General features: G+C 50.8%; 1 protein-coding gene across 5 annotated transcripts in view; it reads left to right on the top strand.

Annotated features, from left to right (window-relative positions):
- The window catches only part of CSTPP1 (centriolar satellite-associated tubulin polyglutamylase complex regulator 1), a 184,405-nt gene that overhangs the window by 160,543 nt on the left and 4,439 nt on the right, over window positions 1-19,423 (top strand). For all 5 annotated transcript variants that reach the window (XM_066361941.1, XM_066361926.1, XM_066361934.1 and 2 more), the window contains 4 exons: window positions 1,907-1,991; window positions 15,688-15,773; window positions 17,417-17,612; window positions 18,264-18,373. In XM_066361941.1, coding sequence (XP_066218038.1) covers window positions 1,907-1,991; window positions 15,688-15,773; window positions 17,417-17,612; window positions 18,264-18,373 — 477 coding nt within the window. The remainder of the gene's footprint in view (window positions 1-1,906; window positions 1,992-15,687; window positions 15,774-17,416; window positions 17,613-18,263; window positions 18,374-19,423) is intronic.

Genomic DNA, 19,423 nt, shown 5'->3' with positions numbered 1-19,423 from the left:
TACTTATTCGCTAAGGGAGTTGCACATAGCATAGCAACAGGGGCTGGGTCTAGCTCATTGGCGAACTTCAAACATAAACTTCTGATAAGGATCTCTAACCAATGGAATGCAAACGTTTGTCTTCCTTTGTTCTTAGCCTTATAGGGTCCCTATCCTTACCTCCCTGTCTCTGCTTCTACACTCTGGCAATCCCAGCACACTTTCCTGAATCTAACAATTTGATCTTTTCTTGATCCTTACATAAACCTACTTTTGCCCACCCCTGAATAGAGGGAATTCTGGAGGAAGATTAAAGTGGGAACACGTCAGAGTCAGTGGCTTTTCTCCCTTCCCTTTGCCTTTCCTGATCCTTACTCCAAATCTATGAGATCATGAGTGGCTACTACTTCCCTTAAAGCAGGGGCCCCAAAACTTTTTACGCAGGGGGCCAGTTCACTGTCCCTCAGACCGTTGGAGGGCTGCCACATACAGTGCTCCTCTCACTGACCACCAATGAAAGAGGTGCCCCTTCCGGAAGTGCAGCGGGGGGGGGGGGGGCGGATAAATGGCCTCAGGGGGCCGCATGCAGCCCCGCAGGCCATAGTTTGGGGACGCCTGCCTTAAAGGATAAAACCCCCTATCTGGCTGTGCCCAAGGTCAGGCAAGTGAGGAGAGGAAAGTGCACACCCTATTGTGGCCAAGACGAAGGCCACAAAAGCCATCTTGATCCTTTGACCTACATTGACGCTGATTCCGTTACTTGGTGTCCCTGACTTTGGCAGTGTGGTTAGTTTAACTCTCTGCCCCCACCTTGAATTGAGCTTTGATGAAAAAGTAGTAGGAACCCAGGCTTGTCCCTGGGGACTTGGGGTTTTTGTCTTGGAGAAGCATCAACCGAACTAGCAGGGGCAGGAGATCTGAATTCCTGTGGCTTGGGCTAACTTAGGTCCAAAGAAACCAAGTGCCTGTGATCATCTTCATTCCCCAAATGTGGCCATGCCCTTTGGATTCCCTTCTCTCGCTCATTTCCCAGTTAGGATGGCTTCCAGGTTGCTTGCCCTTGCTTTACTGTTAGCGTGTCCTGCCATATTTGCAATGCTTTCACCTACAGGATGCCTGTGGATTGCTGCCGCCTGGCTGATGTAAAACCCTTTGGATTAGTACGTTGCAGTACCAGAACACCTTTTAAGCATCAGTGCACTTCTTCTCCCTTGGAATCATATAAACTTCCCTGAGATTTACCTCTCTGGGTCTCCTGCTGGGCCACAGAGCCTCATCCTGGCTCACCTCTCCCAAAGCCCTGCTTCTGTGCATCAGGAATCGTTTGCCTCGCTTGTATACCCTAGACCGCTAACTTGGCTTACTGTAATCTGATGACCAGATTTGTGTGCAGACATGGAAAAGAAGCCAGTCTGCGTAATACTGGATGACAGAATAATCAGGTCTGTGGGTTGTTATACTGTATTCTTCTCCTCCATACATTGCAAGACTCAGTTTGCCTCAGTGCTGCTTCCAGACGTCCTGTGGATGGTCTTTGGGCATGTTGTGGTGAGTGTTACCATGCCAGAGAATTTCGGCAGGTTTAACCAGCTTTTAAATGACTCACTCTTGTAGATTTTTATACACAAGGAAAACCAAACTAAGAAGGCTAATAAAGGCACCCCTCTCGTTCCCTCTTCTCTCTGCCATTTGTCAAACCAGTGAAGCTCCTTTGGTCAAAATGTTGTGCTAAGTGCCTCCCACGAAGGAGTTGTATAAATATTGATCTTAGACTCTCACCCCCGGAGGCTAGAGGCTAGCACACCCTTAACTTTTACCTTTAAAAGAGCCGCTCTACTGAGGCTGTCTGAAACCCATGAAATGACCAGAAGAGAGCAGCAAGTTCACATGGAGAGACCTGATGTGTTTCTCTCCATTTCCACTTCAGATTTGCTGACCATGAAGGAATATCACTGTTTGCTGCAGTTACTGTGCCCGGACTTCCCGCTGGAGCTCACTCAGAAGGCAGCCAGGTATGTCTCTGGGCTCTTGAAGCCAACTCGGCCCCTGTGGGACAGGGCTTCTTAGAGAAGCCTGAACTGTATACAAACAAACCATTAGAGAAGAATAAAACCGTTAGGAAAGAAACTGGCATCTGGAGAGAGGTCTATTTGGGATTTGCCCAAAAGCATAATATTCATTTTCTGCATTTCCAAACGGAAGCCAAATGATCCTTTGTGGTTTCTGTGGGGAGCCCTAGGGTCTGCAGATAGAGTTGAGGGGTGGCAAGATGAGGGCACACGCGCATGCGCCTGTGCACGCGCCTGTGCGCGCGCGCGCGCGCACACACACACACACACACACACACACACACACACACACACACACGAAAGCCCCTTGAGGATATTCTGAGAAAAGAAGAGGCAAGAGTTGGCAGCAGCTTGTGAGGAAGAGGGGAAGAGGGTTAAGGTTGGAGACTGGAAAGGCATGAAGGTGATAAAGTTCAAATGAGGGAAGGATAAATTGTATTATTGTGCTAAAAAGAGGTCTTTTTTTTTTTATAGAGACAGAGAAAGAGTCAGAGAGAGGGACAGATAGAGACAGACAGGAACGGAGAGAGATGAGAAGCATCAATTCTTCGTTGCAGTTCTTTAGTTGTTCATTGATTGCTTTCTCATATGTGCGTTGACTGGGGGGCTGCAGCAGAGCGAGTGACCCCTTGCTCAAGCCAGCGACCTTGGGCTCAGGCTGGTGAGCCTTGCTCAAGCCAGATGAACCCACACTCAAGCTGGCAACCTCGGGGTCTCAAACCTGGATCCTCCGCATCCCAGTCCGACGCTCTGTCCGCTATGCTGCCGCCTGGTGAGGCTAAAAAGAGATTTTCAAGATTATTTCAGAACCAGGAAGACTTGGCAGAAATACGTTGAAACTCCTAATTTCTGTGTTTGGTTTAGCTGTCATTAATATTTTTTAACCAAATGGCATTGTTGGACTATGCATTCAGTTCACTTTTAACACAAAACCTGAGCTAAGGCAAATGGAAGTGTAGCAGAAAATATCATTAGTGGAAAAGTGTCATAACAGAAGTTTTAGGAAACTACTCCGTACAGACACCTCATTGACTGTGCCTCGCTGTATGGCGCTCTGCAGACACTGTGTTTTATACAAATCAAGGGTCTGGCAACCGGGTCGAGCAAGGCTACTGGCACCACTTTTCCAACAGCATTTGCTCATTTTGTGTCCCTGTGTCCAATTTTGGTAATTCTCAAAATATTTCAAACTTTTTTGTTATTATACACTGCTCACAATAATTAGGGGGAGATTTCAAAATGAATATGAAGCGATAAAAGAAGCATTTGATATGTCACTTGCTACTCAATCACAATAATTGAGTTTGCATCTCATTTGCATAATCGAACAACTTTCTTTTACTTGTCTTTTGCTTTTCTGATGTTTTTGTTTAATAAAAGAAATCAAATGCTTCTTTATCGCTTCATATTCACTTTGAAATATCCCTTCATTTTTGTGAGCAGTATATTTGTTATGGTGATCTGTGATCGGTGATCTTGGTATCACTATTGGAATTGTTCTGGAGTGCCACACAGTATGCCAGTATAAGATGGCTTAACCAGTAAATGTTGTGTGTGTGCTCTGACTGCTCCACCAGCTGGCCGGTCCCCCCCCCCCCCCACTCTCCCTCTCCTTGGGCCTCCCTACTCCCTGAGGCACAACAGTATTGAAATTAGGCCAACTAATAGCTCTGCAGTGGCTTCTAAGTATTCAAGTAAAAGGAAGAGTTGAACATCTCTCACCTTAAATCAAAAAACTAGAATAGAAATGATTAAGCTTAGTGAAAAAGGCGTGTTAAAAGCCAAGACAGGCCAAAAGCTAGGCCTCTTGCATCAGTTAGCCAAGTTGTGAATGCGAAGGAAAAGTTCTTTAGAAAAATTAAAAGTGCAACCTGAGCTGTGGTGGCGCAGTGGATAAAGCATCAACCTGGAGTGCTGAGGTTGCCGGTTCGAAGCCCTGGGCTTACCTGGTCAAGGCACAGACGACAAGCAACTACTATGAGTTGATGCTTCCTACTCCTCCCATTTTCTCTCTCTCTTTTCTCTCTCTAAAATCAATAAATAAAATCTTAAAAAAAAAAAAAAAGAAATTAAAAGTTCAACTCCAGTGAATACATGAATGATAAGAAAGCAAAACAGCCTTCCTGCTGATGTGGAGAAAGTTCCAGTGGTCTGGCTAGAATATCAAGCCAGTCACAACATTCCATTAAGTCAAAGCCTCATCCAGAGCATGGCCCTGACTCTCTTCAGTTCTGTGAAAGCCGAGAGGCGAGGAAGCTGCAGAAGGAAAGTTTGCAGAGGTTGGTTCCTGAGACTTAAAGAAAGAAGCAAGTTATCCAGAAGCTTTAGCTAATAAAGGTGACTGCATCAGATGTTCTGTGTGGACAAAGCAGCCTTATACTGGAAGAAGATGCCGTCTCAGCGATGGTGTATCATATCAGTGTAGTTCCTCAGCTGTGACAAATGTGCCCCTCCGGGGGGGTGTTGATAATGGGGGACGCCATGCAAGTGTACAGGGGTTAGATCAGAAATCTCTATACCTCCCCTCAATTTTGTTGTGAACTTAAAATTGCTCTAAAAAAGTAAAGTCTTATTAATAATTTTTTTAAATGCCCAGCTTCCCTAAATTATAATTAATGCATTTACCTTTATTGTTTCATTTGCATTCATTGACCTTACCTGTCTCACTTAATCCTTTAGAAACAATTACTTCCCATTTTACAGAAAAGTACACTGATGTATCCCAATGTTTTTCTAAAAGAGGAAGCTGAAGCTTCGGGAGGTGAAGTACATCGCCTACTCTGCCCAATAGCGTGTAAGTGGCAGAGGCGTGACTCAAAGCCAGGTCCCCCTGAATCCAGGGCTTTGCTCTCAGCCTCCTCACGTTCCTGCCTCCCTACGTCATGACATCATTTCTGCTTGGTAGTTCGACCCTCAGAAACCAGCTGCATGGGCTGCACTACACCAAGAATCCCCTCACTCCCAAAACGAGCCAACCAGCCTGGCTGACCAGGAGGATGGCAGACCCACTGCTGCCGCAGGACAGCCGCCTCGTGGGGCAGTCGGTTTGCAGTCACAGCTCATACTAACTTTGCTAGCCATGTGCAAAACTTGGTTATTGATCACACAACATAAATTTTATATATATTTTCCCCCTTCATTGTTCAGTGGATTCTTACCTTTTCCAGTGGCAACTGGTCACTGGTAAAAGCTGCAGTCCAGGTTGAGATATATATATATATATATATAGATATATATATAGAGATATAGATATAGATATATAGATAGATATATAGATATATGTATAGATAGATAGATAGATAGATAGATATATGTTTGGGGGTTTTTTGTGTTTTCTTTTTTTTTTTTTGTATTTTTCTGAAGCTGGAAACGGGGAAAGACAGTCAGATAGACTCCTGCATGCGCCCGACCGGGATCCACCCGGCACGCCCACCAGGGGCCACGCTCTGCCCACCAGGGGGCAATGCTCTGTCCCTCCAGGGCATCGCTCTGCCATGACCAGAGCCACTCTAGCGCCTGGGGCAGAGGTCAAGGAGCCATCCCCAGCGCCTGGGCCATCTTTGCTCCAATGGAGCCTCGGCTGCGGGAGGGGAAGAGAGAGACAGAGAGGAAGGAGGGGGGGGTGGAGAAGCAAATGGGCGCTTCTCCTATGTGCCCTGGCCAGGAATCAAACCCGGGTCCCCCGCACGCCAGGCCGACACTCCACCACTGAGCCAACTGGCCAGGGCCTTGTGTTTTTTTTTGAGAGAGAGAGAGAGAGAGGAAGGGAGAGCTATGAGAAGCATCAACTCATAGTTGTGTCCAATTTTTACTTGTTCATTGATTGCTTCTCATATGTGCTTTGACCGTGGTGGGGGGCTCCAGCCAAGCCAGTGACCCCTTGCTCAAGCTAGCAACCTTGGGCTCAAGCCAGTGGCTATGGGGTCATGCCTATGACCCCACACTCAAGCTAGCAACCTTGTATGCAAGCTGGTGAGCCTGCATTCAAGCCAATGACTTCAGGGTTTCAAACCTGGGACCTCAGCGTCACCACCCGTCAGGCAGGTTTATAATTTAACCTATTCTGCTATCCAAAGGAGATTTAGATTTTTTCCCCTTTAGCTGACAAAGGTGTGGGAAATTATCTCTTGTAATTTGAAAACAGCCAAGTGGAGTTAGCTTCAAATTTCCAATGATAGTTTCTCCTTTGGAGTCAGATCATTTTAAAGAAGATTAAGCCCCAAAATTTGGGAGGGGAAAACTTAGCATTCTTAAAGACTGGACTTAATAATAAAAATCAGTTACATTTTCTACATGGCTAAATAATAAAAATCAGCTATCGTCTCGAACTAGAGAATTCCTAGAGTTCTTAGCGAAAAGGAGCCACAGGGTGAGCATGCTCCATGCAGGCAGACGGGGTCATACCAGTCTTGTTGCCGCTGGGTCGTAGACACAGTCTCTACACTCCGTCAGTGTCTCCCGAGCAAGCGGGTGTATGGAGTACTTACTCCCTGTCTGGCAGTATACGACGTTCTAGTAGTCCATGGTTCTAAGGAACTCTAAGGACAAAAATCAGAAACTATATCCTGTATTCACTTGTTCATTCATTTATCTATCTATGAAATATTTTTTAACAGCATTTTTGGATACCATCTAATTCACCCATTTAAAGTATTAAACTCAGTGGCTTTTCATATATTCACATCCATCACCACAATCAATTTTAGGACATTTGAATTCGGCCAAAAAGAAATCCTGCACCCTTTAGCCATTACTCCCCAGCCCTAGGAAGCCACTGACCTACTTTCTGTCTCTATAAAGTTGCCTCTTCTGCACATTTAAGATAAATGGAATCCTATAATACGGGGTCCTTTGTGACGGTTTCTGTCACTTAGCATCTTTTCAGTACTTCATGAACTATTTCTTGAGTGGCTGCTTTGTGCCAGGAGCGGTTCTGCACACTGGGAACACAGTGGTGAGGAAGTTATAGTTCCTGTCGCTCAAGGACCTCAACATTCAGCTTAGAAGAGGGCCACTCACTTGGGTGCCAGTTTCTGCCTGCCGCTACTTTGTGACATATAACCTTGGTTGCCATCGCTCCAGAGCAGCCCCTGCCTGCCTCCATCGTTCCTGAAAGGCAGGTGGCGAGTTTCAGGAGGCAAACCTTGTGTATATGATTTGCAGCCATGGATTGCACTTGCCCCACCCACCTCCCAGATCCTTCCAGACAACCTGATACATGTAAGCCCTGCGAGATTACAGTAGAAGTAATAGGATCCTCTAAATCCACAGAGTCTTACCATTAATGATAGCAAGGGCTTCTGGAGTGATATTTCCTAGCTGTGGCCAGAAACGAACCGACTCCTCACCAAGAGGCCTAGTGTTTGGTAGAAACCTCAGACCTTTCCGTAGGAGGAGGAGGAAGCATTGTACCCAATCCCTGCCCGGTGAGGGAACTGTGGGAATGCGAGGATAAACAGCAGCAGGGTTTGGGTAATGCTCAGGATACTGGCTGCAAAATTACAGGTGAATTCAGAGCTAGGAGAAGGTTGTTCTCTCCCTGCGTGTGAGCGCCAGGCGCTGTCAGCCCCACTCCCCAGTGCCACTGCAGCTGGTGTGTGTAGAAAAGTGTATAATTCCCAGAAAGTACACTGATGGTGTAAGTGTCCTCATTTTGTCCAGGATCCCGGCGTCTCCACACACAGCCCAGTCTTCCAACCAGCATGGCAAATGGGGGTGGTTAGGCCTTCAAGGCAGTTACTGCTGGCAGCAGAGGCACTGCCCTGCCCCGGCTCCCTGCTGGGCTCCCTGCTGGGCTCCCTGGGCTCAGGCCGCAGTCTGCCTTGATGTGAGTGTAAGAGTGGCATCCACAGGCAGCCGCACGCCAGAGCCGTCCGGGGCATGGCGTCTCTGCGTGTGCCTGACTTCTGTGCTGCGAGCACCGTGGCCAGGCCCCAGGGTGGCAGGTGAAGCTGGAGACGCAGGGAAGGAGAGCGAGCAGACTCTGTGACGGCACCCAGCCGAGAGCCTCCAGGTGAAGCTGGAGACGCAGGGAAGGAGAGCGAGCAGACTCTGTGACGGCACCCAGCCGAGAGCCTCCAGGTGAAGCTGGAGACGCAGGGAAGGAGAGCGAGCAGACTCTGTGACGGCACCCAGCCGGAGAGCCTCCCTCCCCGTCCTGCAGCCGTGGCGTCTTTTAGTCTTCCTGTTCCCAGTGGTCACCTTGGACAGGGGGCTCTCCTGATGGTTCAGGACATGCAGTTAGAGCCAGACTACTTTTTTATTGTTGTTCTTGTTATCTTTTCTTATTGAGGTATAATTGGCATGTAACATTCATTATATTAGTTCCAGGTGCCCAATACCATGACTTGATATTTGTAATATTGCAAAATGATCACCGCAGTAAGTCTAGTTAAGATCTGTCACCGTACATAGGTACAAAATTATTGTTTTCTTGTGGTGAGAACTTTCAAGATCTTCCCTCTTAGCAGGTTTTCAAATATGCAGAACAGTATTATTAACTATAGACACCATTCTGTACCTTATATCCCCATGATTTATTTTATAACTGGAAGTTTGTACCTTTTGACCCCCTTCACTCATTTCATCTCCACCCCCCACCCCGCCTCTGGCACCCACGAATCTGTTGTTCTCTGTATAAGCTTGCTTTTGCTTTTGTTTTTTTTTAATTCTACATCTAAGTGAGATCATACAGCATTTGTCTTTCTCTGACTGACTTAGCATAATACTCTCAAGGTCCATCCATGTTGGTAAGATTTGATTATTTTTTATGAATGAATATTTCATTGTGGGTATATTATATATGTGTATATATGTATACATATGTATATATATATGTATAGTCACATCTTCTTTATCCAGTCATCCATCAGTGGACACTTTGGTTGTTTCTATTACTTGGCTATTATAAAGAATGCAACAGTGAACATGGGGAGACATATATCTTTTCAAGTTTGTGTTTTTGTTTTCTTCAGCTAATTACCCAGAAGTGGAATTGCTGGATCATATGGTAGATATACTGTATTTTTCCATGTATAAGATGCACCTTTTTTCAAAGAAATTTGGGGTCTAAAAACTGGATGCGTCTTATACAGTGGTTATAGAAGTGTGGCATTTCAAATGCCATAGATGGAACTGAGGACGAGGCAATATATGAAGACAGTGATTCATTATCAGACACAGATAAGAATAGGCTAATGGATGAGAGTTTTGACAGTGATGAGGAGTTGTATGAATAGAACTTAAATTCAATAACTTTATGTAATACATTTTTTTTCAAATTTCGGACCTCAAAATTAAGGTGCATCTTATACATGGGAGCATCTTATACAAGGGGAAATACAGTTCTAATTTTTTGTGTGTGTGTGATAGGAACAGAGAGGGACAGGGAGAGGGACAGATAGGGACAGACAGACAGGAAGGGAGAGAGATGAGAAGAATCAATTCTTTGTGTGGCACCTTAGTTGTTCATTGATTGTTTTCTCATATGTGCCTTGACTGGGGGCTACAGCAGACCAAGTAACCCCTTGCTCAAGCCAGCGACCTTGGGCTCAAGCTGGTGAGCTTTGCTCAAACCAGATGAGCCTGCACTCATGCTGGCAACCTTGAAGTTTTGAACCTGGATCCTCCACGTCCCAATCCGATGCTCTATCCACTGTGCCACTGCCTGCTTGGTCAGGCCAGTTTTAATTTTTTGAGGAACTGCTATCCTGTTTTCCATAGTGGCTGCAAGCCTGACCATACGGCCATATGGCGCTGGCGGGTGAGCCCCCGAACAGCAGTCATCAGTGGCACTGGTACTGCCCACACTCCGGGTCAAGCTCCTGAGGCCCCACAGGGCAGGGGGCGTTTGGAGCACTGTGGAGGTGTAGGCTGGGGCCAGGGCAGAGCAGGGACCTGAACATCCCACGGTGCTTTGAGGGCCTGGATCTTTGTGGCAGCTTGTGTAGCACGAGGGGCCTCCAGCCTAGTCCAGAAGAGGGACAACCTAAGGAAGTGTCCCAGGAAGCCTTGACAACAGCCTCCCCTCCCGCCTGGAAGAGGTAGCCAGAGTGTCGCTCATGCTCCCCCGGACATTGAAACACAGACTGAGAGGTTCACTGTGAGCCCAGACAGACTTGGGGACACACTTCAGCTGCACTCATGAAGGACACTTGTCGTGTGACCTCCAAAGAGCAGTGCTGTCCTGGAAGGTGGCTCTTCTTTCTGGCCCTGGCTGGGAGCTGACTTCCCGACAGCAGGAAACAGGATAGCTTCCGCCCGAGAGCCTCCCGGTTTGCTGGCAGCTCTGACTTCCTCTGAGCTATATTTTTCTTTGCTATTTTGAGTTCTTCCAGCACCATAAACCAGCTAGAATGCACTTATTTGAGTGCTCATTATGTACTAGGTACAGTACATCATGATATTGACTCCTGTAGAACAGAACGATGATTATCTCCTCCTTACAGATGAGGAAACTGAGGCTCAGAGAGAAGGTAAGTTGGCCGGTGGGTGCTGGATCTGGGACCTGACCCCAGGGCTGCAAACACAGACCCCCCAGGAAGATAGGTGCAGCTCGAGGCACTAGACAGCAGACATGGACCCTTAGGGGCGCATAGGAGATCGGCAGGTCAGTAGGTTCGGACTGGGAGCTGTCGTGTCGTGGGCACCCATTCCCTCCCTGCTGCCAGGGGGCCCAGCCGGTGGGAGTCAGCTCAGGAGGGCTCACAGGTGCCCCTCGGGATTAACGCGGACATGCCAAGTTTCTTTCTCCGCTCCCGTGGCCTGCTCTGGACTCCGCCCTTCACATGGTGCTGCTCAGAGCCAGCCTGGACTGGAGTGCCTTTACATCCCCAGCCCCGAGTCCCTCACTCTGGCCCAGAGGCCGGGCCTGCAGGGTCCCCGCGACCCAGTGCATTTGTACAGACTCCTGTTGGCAGCAGCTCCTCGTTGGCCCCACTTCAAAGCAGGGGCGGCCCAGCTCCTCCAGGTGTCAGAGCAGCTGGCACATTAGCTGACGGCCTCTGGCAGGAAGGGATGTTGAGCCAACTGCCATCAACTGGAAAACAGCACATGTGGATGACCTCCTCTCCGAGACATTCCTTTTTGAGGCCTCTGGGGGTGGTGACAAGTTGGAGTTCAGGGTGAAGGAGCCGTCTGTGGGATGTGGGGCTGTCCCTGTCATCAAAAGCGGAGACGGGCCTGCAAAGCCTTCTTCCTGCCTTTCCCCACAGTTCTGCCGTGATTCCATGCCAGATGCCCAGAACCTTCACGGGTCAGAACGTAGTTTGCAGCTGGACAGGGCAGCATAGGACATTTCTAAATCCCTTTCCTGCAAGTCTTTCAGGCTCTTCTGCCGCCACAGCCCTCCGAACAGCAAACTTCTTCCCCACCGGAACCAGCACTAACGGGAGAAGCAGTTGGTTCTGCCCACACTTGGGACGACGCTGTCAGAGCTGGCAGAAGCTCCTCCGTATCTGTGGGAAGCACAGGCCTTCTCAGGCTTCTGCTTGAATGTCTTCAGCAACGCGGAGCTCTCTCCTTTACAGAGCAGCCGCAGTCCCAGAGCTGAGAAGCTAGACAGTCTTCTGGAGCCAAACTCGAGACCCCTGTGACATCTCCCCCAAGGCAGCCCCTCCAAAGTCGGGTTCAGCCCTCACTTCCTCCCTAGGCTTCTCTTTCAAGCTACAGGTTCCAAATGCCGTCCGTTGTCTGATATCATGGTTTGCAGACTCTCCACCGCCCTGACCCCCTATTCTATGGCTCCGGTTTCTTTCTTTCCCCCCCCCCCCCAGAGAGAGAGAGAGGGATAGACAGGGACAGACAGACAGGAACGGAGAGAGATGAGAAGCATCAATCATTAGTTTTTCATTGCGCGTTGCAACACCTTAGTTGTTCATTGATTGCTTTCTCATATGTGCCTTGACCGCAGGCCTTCAGCAGACCGAGTAACCTCTTGCTCGAGCCAGCAACCTTGGGTCCAAGCTGGTGGGCTTTTTGCTCAAACCAGATGAGCCCGCGCTCAATCTGGCGACCTCGGAGTCTCGAATGGGTCCTCTGCATCCCAGTCCAACGCTCTATCCACTGCACCACCGCCTGGTCAGGCTAGTTTCTTTTTCTTAAATGGACTGTCTAGAGATGAATATAGTGTATAGATCCACCTGGCCAGAGGAAAAGAAAGGGCACTATGGCCTATTTTATTGGTCTGTTCAAGCTTTCCCCTGTACCATGCTGGACCCTGGAGTCAAGCAACAGAGAGACAGAGGTGTCACCTGGTGACTCTTAATCCTGGGGCTAAGACATAAATAATGTGAGGAGGTGGCAGAGAACTGTGGAAGCCAGGAGCTGGGAAGGCTCCCCAGAGAGGCGCTGTGTGGGCTGCAACGTAAAGAATGAGTAGGCTCCAGGTAGCTGCGGAGAGGCCTGGGGCAGGGGCATTATAGGCAGAGGGACTGGCTTTCTGAAGGGTCTGAGGAAGGATCAGTGTGGCTGGAACATAGGGTCGCTGCCTGTGGCCTCTGTGACCAGAGGGACAGGGGAGGCAGAGGGAGAACGTGTGAGTCAGGATGGGGAATCTGTTCTAAGGGAGATGGGAAGCCTGTGAAGGGTTTAAACAGAGCTGCAAACGGTCCGCTTTGCATACTGAAAAAGATCTCGTTGACCCCCGTTTGGATACTCAATTAGAAGGAGGCAAGAGGTGCTGCAGGAAACAGGTAGGAGGTCGCCCACTTGTCCAGGAAAAAGAGGTGGAGGTGGGCAGGGGTGGTGGCTGCCAGGAGAGTAGACTGAGTGGAGGGAAAGGTCAGGGGCGGGACTGACAGCACGTGACTGACTGGTGGGTGGGCGAGGAAAGGCATTCCCAGGCTGTCAGGAGGACTCCCTGGCTTCTGGCTGAGCGGGCTAGTGGGTGGCACTGCTGCTAACAAAAGCTGAGAGCCAGTGGTTTTCCTGGCAGCCAGTGTCCCTGCTTGCAACCAAGAAAACCCCTCAATCCTTTTCACACATGCTGCTGGGAACCAGCCACATGTCCATCCCACTGTCACCCTCCCCCAGCCAGCATGCTGGTCCCACCTGATGACCACTGCAGGTTCCAGCCCACCAGGAGCAGGGGTCGAGACCAGAGACCCACAGCCACCCCGCCCTACACGGCCGCCGCCCTTGCCCCGCCGGCCTCTTGCCCTCTGCCAGCTCTTCACCCTGCTGCCCTCTTAGAAGAGTCAGGAAGGCCCTGACAGAGAGCTGCAGGCCGGTCCTGAGGCTGCAAGGGCGGGCCCTGCTTGCAGCTTCTTGTCCTCTCTGTGGCCGAGAGAAAGATGCTTATGGCCATTGTCTTCGAAGCCCTGGGGGGGCTGGGCTGGGCTGGGGAGCACGCTGGTTAGCAGAATTACAACTTCTGGAATTAGACGGTGGGGATGGTTGGACAACTTTGTGACTCTACTAAAAAACAATGTATACTTTTAAAGGGTGAATTTTATGGCATTTGAATTATATTGCAATATAAATAAATGAACCAATAGGTGAAGTAGGAAACAGTAAATGGCGCACTGGGTCCAGGTTGATGATAAACAAGAGAAGCCAAGTAACATCTTCAAAGGCCGTGGCTCTCCTTGTGGTTTCCTGCCTGGGGATGTTCTCAGCCTGGCGCTCTTCCGTAGTAATTAACTTCAGGCCATTTGGGTTCTTAGCTGTCCTGGGAGTAAAGGAGGAAGGAAAGGTCACTGGCTTCTCTCCTCTGGGGACATTTGCTTCTCTGCTGAGCCTGGAGTGGAAAATCTTAGAGATGCTGGTGCCTTTTCCTCCCCAGGCACTCTGGGGGCGCTCATTCTTCCCCTGGAGTTTGGACGTTTTGCTAACCCCAGTCCACCCTACCTGCCCCTTCTCTGCCTCTCTCGCCTGCCCCTTCCCATTCATGAATCTGGGTTTTGTGCCCTCTGTTTCTTTTTGCTTGCCTGGGTTGTCACAGGTTATGGGAAAAAGGGTGACTGCTCGCCTTTGGCTCAACACTACTTGGTTTCAAGAACCACTGATGGAGGGACCAGGGCGCCCTCCTGTGGGTCCTCAGCAGCATTGCTTCTTCCCACCCTTTACCCTTGAATTTTTTCTAGCTAGAATTTTAATGTTCAACCCTGGTAGTTGGGACAGTTTTTTCTTCCCTAAGAGATACATGGGAAACAGGCCTTCAGATGTAGATGAAAATAAAAAAGATAAATTAGCCACAGAAACTAAGAAGCAATGGTTAGTGTTTATACTCTATCTTAAAAGAGGCAGTGTGACCTAATGGGAAGTCTGTGGCCTGTGGCGTGGAGCAAACTCACCAGCTGTGTGGCCTAAGCCAGTTAACTTCCTTGAGGCTGAGTCTATTCACCTGTAAAGTGGAAATGGTGACAAGACCTACCTCACTGTTGTGGGATAAAATTAATTGTATGGAGTAGGTTAAATAGCTGGTACGGTGCCTGCCGTGAAGTAGGTACTCAGTAACTGGTATACTGTTTCTCTTTTATCATTGCTACGAGTGATGACGAGATGAGGGAACCATTTTCACTCTTCGGGGCGATCAGAAACCAGGGCCTTGCACAATCCCAGGGGTAGCGCTCACATTACATTCTCTCTAAAGCCCCTTCCACACAGGTGTGCCATGCTGGCTTTCTCTGGAGCTGATGCCGTGGCCAGTTTGAGGGACCCTCTGACACTGGGAGATGGAGCGAGATTTAGAAAAATGCAAGAGAGCAAAATAAAACAATTTTTAATGTAAAGATAAAGCCAGCCGGGCCCAGGCAGGAACAGACTGGAGTCCCAGTTCCTTCTCAGTGATGAGCTTGGCACCCTGCCTGGCACATGGTGGAGCCCAGCAAGCACCCGTTTCCTTCCCTTCCCTTCCTGTCCTCTCTCTGATGAGGCCCTGGGCAAGTACGAATATGGCCGTGGTCTGAGCCCCCGAGTGTCACGTGGTTTTCTCCTGTGAGCGGAGTGTGCAGTGGGAGGAACTAGATAGAGGGAAAGCCAGGAGGTACTCGCCTTGTGAGAAGGGACAGCAAACAGGAGCAGTGGCCACCATGTCGTGCGGCAGGCTGTGTTCTTTGACCCTCTCAAGCACAGTCCCCAGTAGCCCTGGGCCCTCTTCCCTTGTCCGCCATCGTGTCCCGGGGCGGAGGTGCCTCTGACCCTCCTGGCCTGTGGTAGCTTATTAAATCTCAGCACCTCTTGTCAAGCCCCCTTTAAACCTTTTGGCTGTTCTTTTTGTCTTTTCTGATCAGCTGTATTTATTCTGAACTAAATGGTCCTCACTGCAGGATGAAAGGGTTTACTGCTTAAGTATATGAAAAGGAATCTTGGCTGCATCACAATCACTCACTCTCCTCGCTGCCCAGCCCCTCTCCTCCCTCCTCATGCCCCGTCCCCTGGCTGGTGCCGCAGAGACTGAACTGGGAGCTTGCCCCTGCTAGTGTGCTCACTCAGTCTGGTGGCAGAGCCCAAATGACGAGGGAAAAGTGAGGTGACTGGGAGGAGCTTGTTTTGGGAAGCCTCCCAATGTCCTGCTGCCCCCAAGGGAGACTAGAGCCCAGGAATGCTCTCTCTCTCTCTCTCTCTCTCTCTCTCTCTCTCTCTCACACACACACACACACACACACACACACAGAGTTCACACTCTCTTTCCCCTCAGGATTGTGCTCATGGATGATGCCGTGGACTGCTTGATGTCTTTCTCAGATTTCCTCTTGGCCTTCCAGATCCAGTTTTACTACTCAGGTGAGAGCCCCCCAGAACCCCCCATCTGACCACATCTCCCTCCCCACCCCTCGCTCCCCTGCCCACACCATCATGTGCCTGGCGCACTGCTTTCCCCACTTCCTTCCGTGGTGTGCTTCACAGCAGGTCACTACAGGTCTAGCTTTCGTCGCTGGTGGTCACGAGATCCCACGTGCTGACTAACTCAGCGTCCTGAAGACATAGAAAGCCACAGTCAGCAATGCAGCAAATCAGTTTAATTGATGACAATAACAACAGTACACACCACTGTAACAACATCTGATAAATCCACTATTTATCAGAAACACACTATGTGCCAGCTCTAAGAGATAGGTCAAGAGCCAAGCGTACAGCGATAAGGAGCCAGCGTCGCCGAGCTGGTAAGTGGTGGAAGCCAGACGGGCACAGAGCGCTCGCACCCGAGCCAGCGCTCGGCAGGCTGCCTGGTCACTGCCTAGGGTCTCTGCCCTGACTCGTGGCGACACACATCCCGCCTACACAGCGGGAAATAAACACACTCCAGTCCCGGCTCCCCAGGACACAACAGTGCCCCTGACTCCTTTCTGGAATCAGGTGGAATAAAAATAGACGAATAAATATAAACACACACACAAAATATATATATATAAACACAGCAGAACATCAAGTGGAATGCTAGGTTTAGAAGTTGCTGACTGTCCATAAACAAACTGGTTTAAAACGAGCTCTTCCAGTAAACAAGGCTGTCCTTGGAGCTGGACACGGCCTTCCTGCCAGCTGGTGGCCCCAGCTGGCCCTGGCCTCACTCAGGCGTCACATTCTGTTTTCCTGATGGCAGCCCAAGGGCCCGGCAGGCAGGGTCTGGAACCCAGGGTCTGACCACCTGCTCTTAGCAGCTCCAGGCACTCACTTCCCGTTTCTCTAAAGTTCTTGGGCCCTGGAGGAGGAGCAGCTGTGTCGGGAGACCTATTCCCCGCCGCCTGGCCGGGCTGCTCCTGCAGCAGCACCAGGCCGAGCACCACGGCCGCACAGCCGCGGGCGTCAGTCGGCGGTGAGTCGGGCCGAAGTCGGCTTACCAACCATGGCCTCACTACTGAACTTCAAAAACAATTTCAAGCAGTTAATAAATTCCCAGCTTGCAGGCTTTCCGTTCCACACTGGTGTCCCAGTATGTATTCTTGAGTCACAGAAGCAGGTGGCCTTTGAAAATGGGGCTCGCACTGGGGGCGTGCACACCTTCACTTTTTTTTTAAAAAGTGTGCAGAGCCATTTACTATGTGCCAGGCCCGGTGCCAGGTGTGGGGGCAGGGAGGTTGACAAGGCATGGTGCCCGCCTTTGTCCGAAGATCTTGCGTGCCAGCAATGAGACAGCATACACCAACGGTCACTCAGAAAGCTCCGCCGGACAACGCCACAGGGTGCTGTGAGAGTATGTAACGGGGCCTCACCTGGTCTAGGAACAGCTGCCCAGAAGAGCTGAAACACGTGTTCGTGTCATCCCTCATGAGTGTGGTGATCACCCAGGTTAAGGGCCCAGCTCCCAGGACACCATGCCCTGAGCACCGATGCTGAACTGGGACTGAGCTACCAGAAGGGAGGACACAGTGAAGGGATGAAGTATGTCCTCTCTGCCTGACCTGTGCCCCCTCTATCCATCTACTCAGAATTCCTGGAGAGTGTGGCTGCCATCTACCAGGACCTGCTGTCGGGCAAGAACCCCAATACGGTGATTGTGCCGACGTCGTCCAGCGGGCAGCACCGCCAGCGGCCTGCCGTGGGGGAGACCAGCGTGCTGGAGGGGGTCGAGGCGTCGCTGTTCTCTCAGTGCCTGGAGAACCTGTGGGACCGGCACAAGTACAGGTGAGAAACGGGGCCGGAGACCCCACCTTGGTCCCCGGGACTGGAGGCTGCTGGCCCTGGAACAGGTGTCTAGCAGGCTGTTCTGATTGGTCCAGGGCTTCTAGGGCCATAGTATCAATTCGAACAGCGCCAACTGCCCCAGACCAGGCTGTGACTGAAAGGCTTCCCAGCCCGCTCACTTAGGGAGGACTTTCACTTGGGTAAGACTGTTGTGGGGGACCAGCTTGCCACCTTCTCCTTCCCCGGAGATCGGCTGGCCTTGACATTTTGGAGAGAAGGAAAAACATCCACTGCACAAAGATGTCACTCAGCAGAAAGGGAGGGTAAGCGTCCTGCGTGCACACAGTCCACGTAGAGCAGAGCAGCCTCTTGGTTTCTGTCCAGAAGAGGCTGTTACCTGTGCCATATCCCTCTGCCCTCCCTCCCACTCCCCCTAGTGAAAGCACCCGTCGGTGGACATGCCAGGCCTTTATGTTCACAGTGCAAGCGTGCTTCTTGCTCCTGGACATCTTCCATGCTCCCCAGGATAGGGCGCCCAGGGCAGTCGTCCCTTCATCTTGGCTTGGGGCACCCTCCTAAGCCTGAAGGTGTGGGTGAAAGGGTGACACTCAGACTCGCGCATGTTTGAATCTGGCCTGTGGTCTCTTCTAGCTGCCCACCCCCAGCCCTTGTCAAAGAGATCCTGAGCAACGTTCAGAGACTCACCTTCTATGGGTTCCTTGTGGCTCTCTCAAAGCATCATGGAATCAGCCAAGCCCTAGGTAAGCCAGAGCTGGCTGTGGCCAGCCTTTCCCAGCCACGCACCACGAAGCCTGCAGGGCTGGCCTCTATCGGCAGACTGGCCCCAGAGGAGGGGGCATCACCGTCTCCGCCTTCACGTCTCAGGGCCAGACTCTGAGGCCCAAGGAACCAGATGCGCACAGCTCAAGGCTCTGCCTTCTTAGGGCTCACACCCCCATGGTGAGGGGCAGCCTTCCCCGCCCGCGGCCCTGCCCCAACACGAAGCCCCTGCACGGCAGAGGGTGCCAGCCCCTCCCCACAGAACCCCAGTTCCGTTCGGGAGAGCAGCCTGGCAGACACAGGGCTCTGGACATAGGACTCAGGGCTTCTGGAGATAATATCCCAAACGGACCTGAGGCCCCTGTGTCAACAGGGCAGAGATGTGTCTGGGGAGGCCTTTTTCCCAGCGGGAAGAGAGTCTGATTCATCTGAAAGGGAGCAAACCATGGGGGGAGGCCTGCACTGGCCAGGTTTTCTCTGTCCACTTTCGTCCCACTGGTTGGCTTTCTCCATGTGCTCCCCCAAGCCCCCTCCTACACCCACTGCTCTCCTAGGGGAACAGCCGCCAGGTCACCATCCAGCAGAGCTTGGGGGGGTTCTTATTTGTCTCTCTCCTCGAGGTACCAGGTGTGCTAGGGATCCCAGCTCTCTGAGTCTCAAAGTAGAGACTCACCGTATTCCCCTTCCTTCTGCCGCTGAGGGAACGGGCTCAAGAGAAGGAACTTGAACATTTGTTAAGTGTCAGCCACGGTAGGCCAACACTAGGCTAGAAGCTTTAGATCTCACATGATAGCGAGCCTGCCCGAGTGCTCTGGGGTACACAGGAGCCCACACCCCGGCGGGACTGACTGAGGGCCCACGCAGCCAGGAGGCCGTCTGGCAGCCCACTTGTTCTGAGTCAGTGCTTGGGGCATGCGCCGGTCTGGGGAACCCTCAACCAAGTGAGGTTGGTAGCCAAGGTCACCGGCGGGCAGAGCAGAAAGGAGCAGACAGGCGTCAGAAGTGAAGAGCAGGAGGGTGGTGGCTGGGGA

The sequence above is a fragment of the Saccopteryx leptura genome, chromosome 1 (genome assembly GCF_036850995.1).
Source record: "Saccopteryx leptura isolate mSacLep1 chromosome 1, mSacLep1_pri_phased_curated, whole genome shotgun sequence".
NCBI lineage: Eukaryota > Metazoa > Chordata > Mammalia > Chiroptera > Emballonuridae > Saccopteryx > Saccopteryx leptura.
Note: the sequence above shows the minus strand (reverse complement) of the source record. Positions and strands in the feature narration are given on the sequence as shown.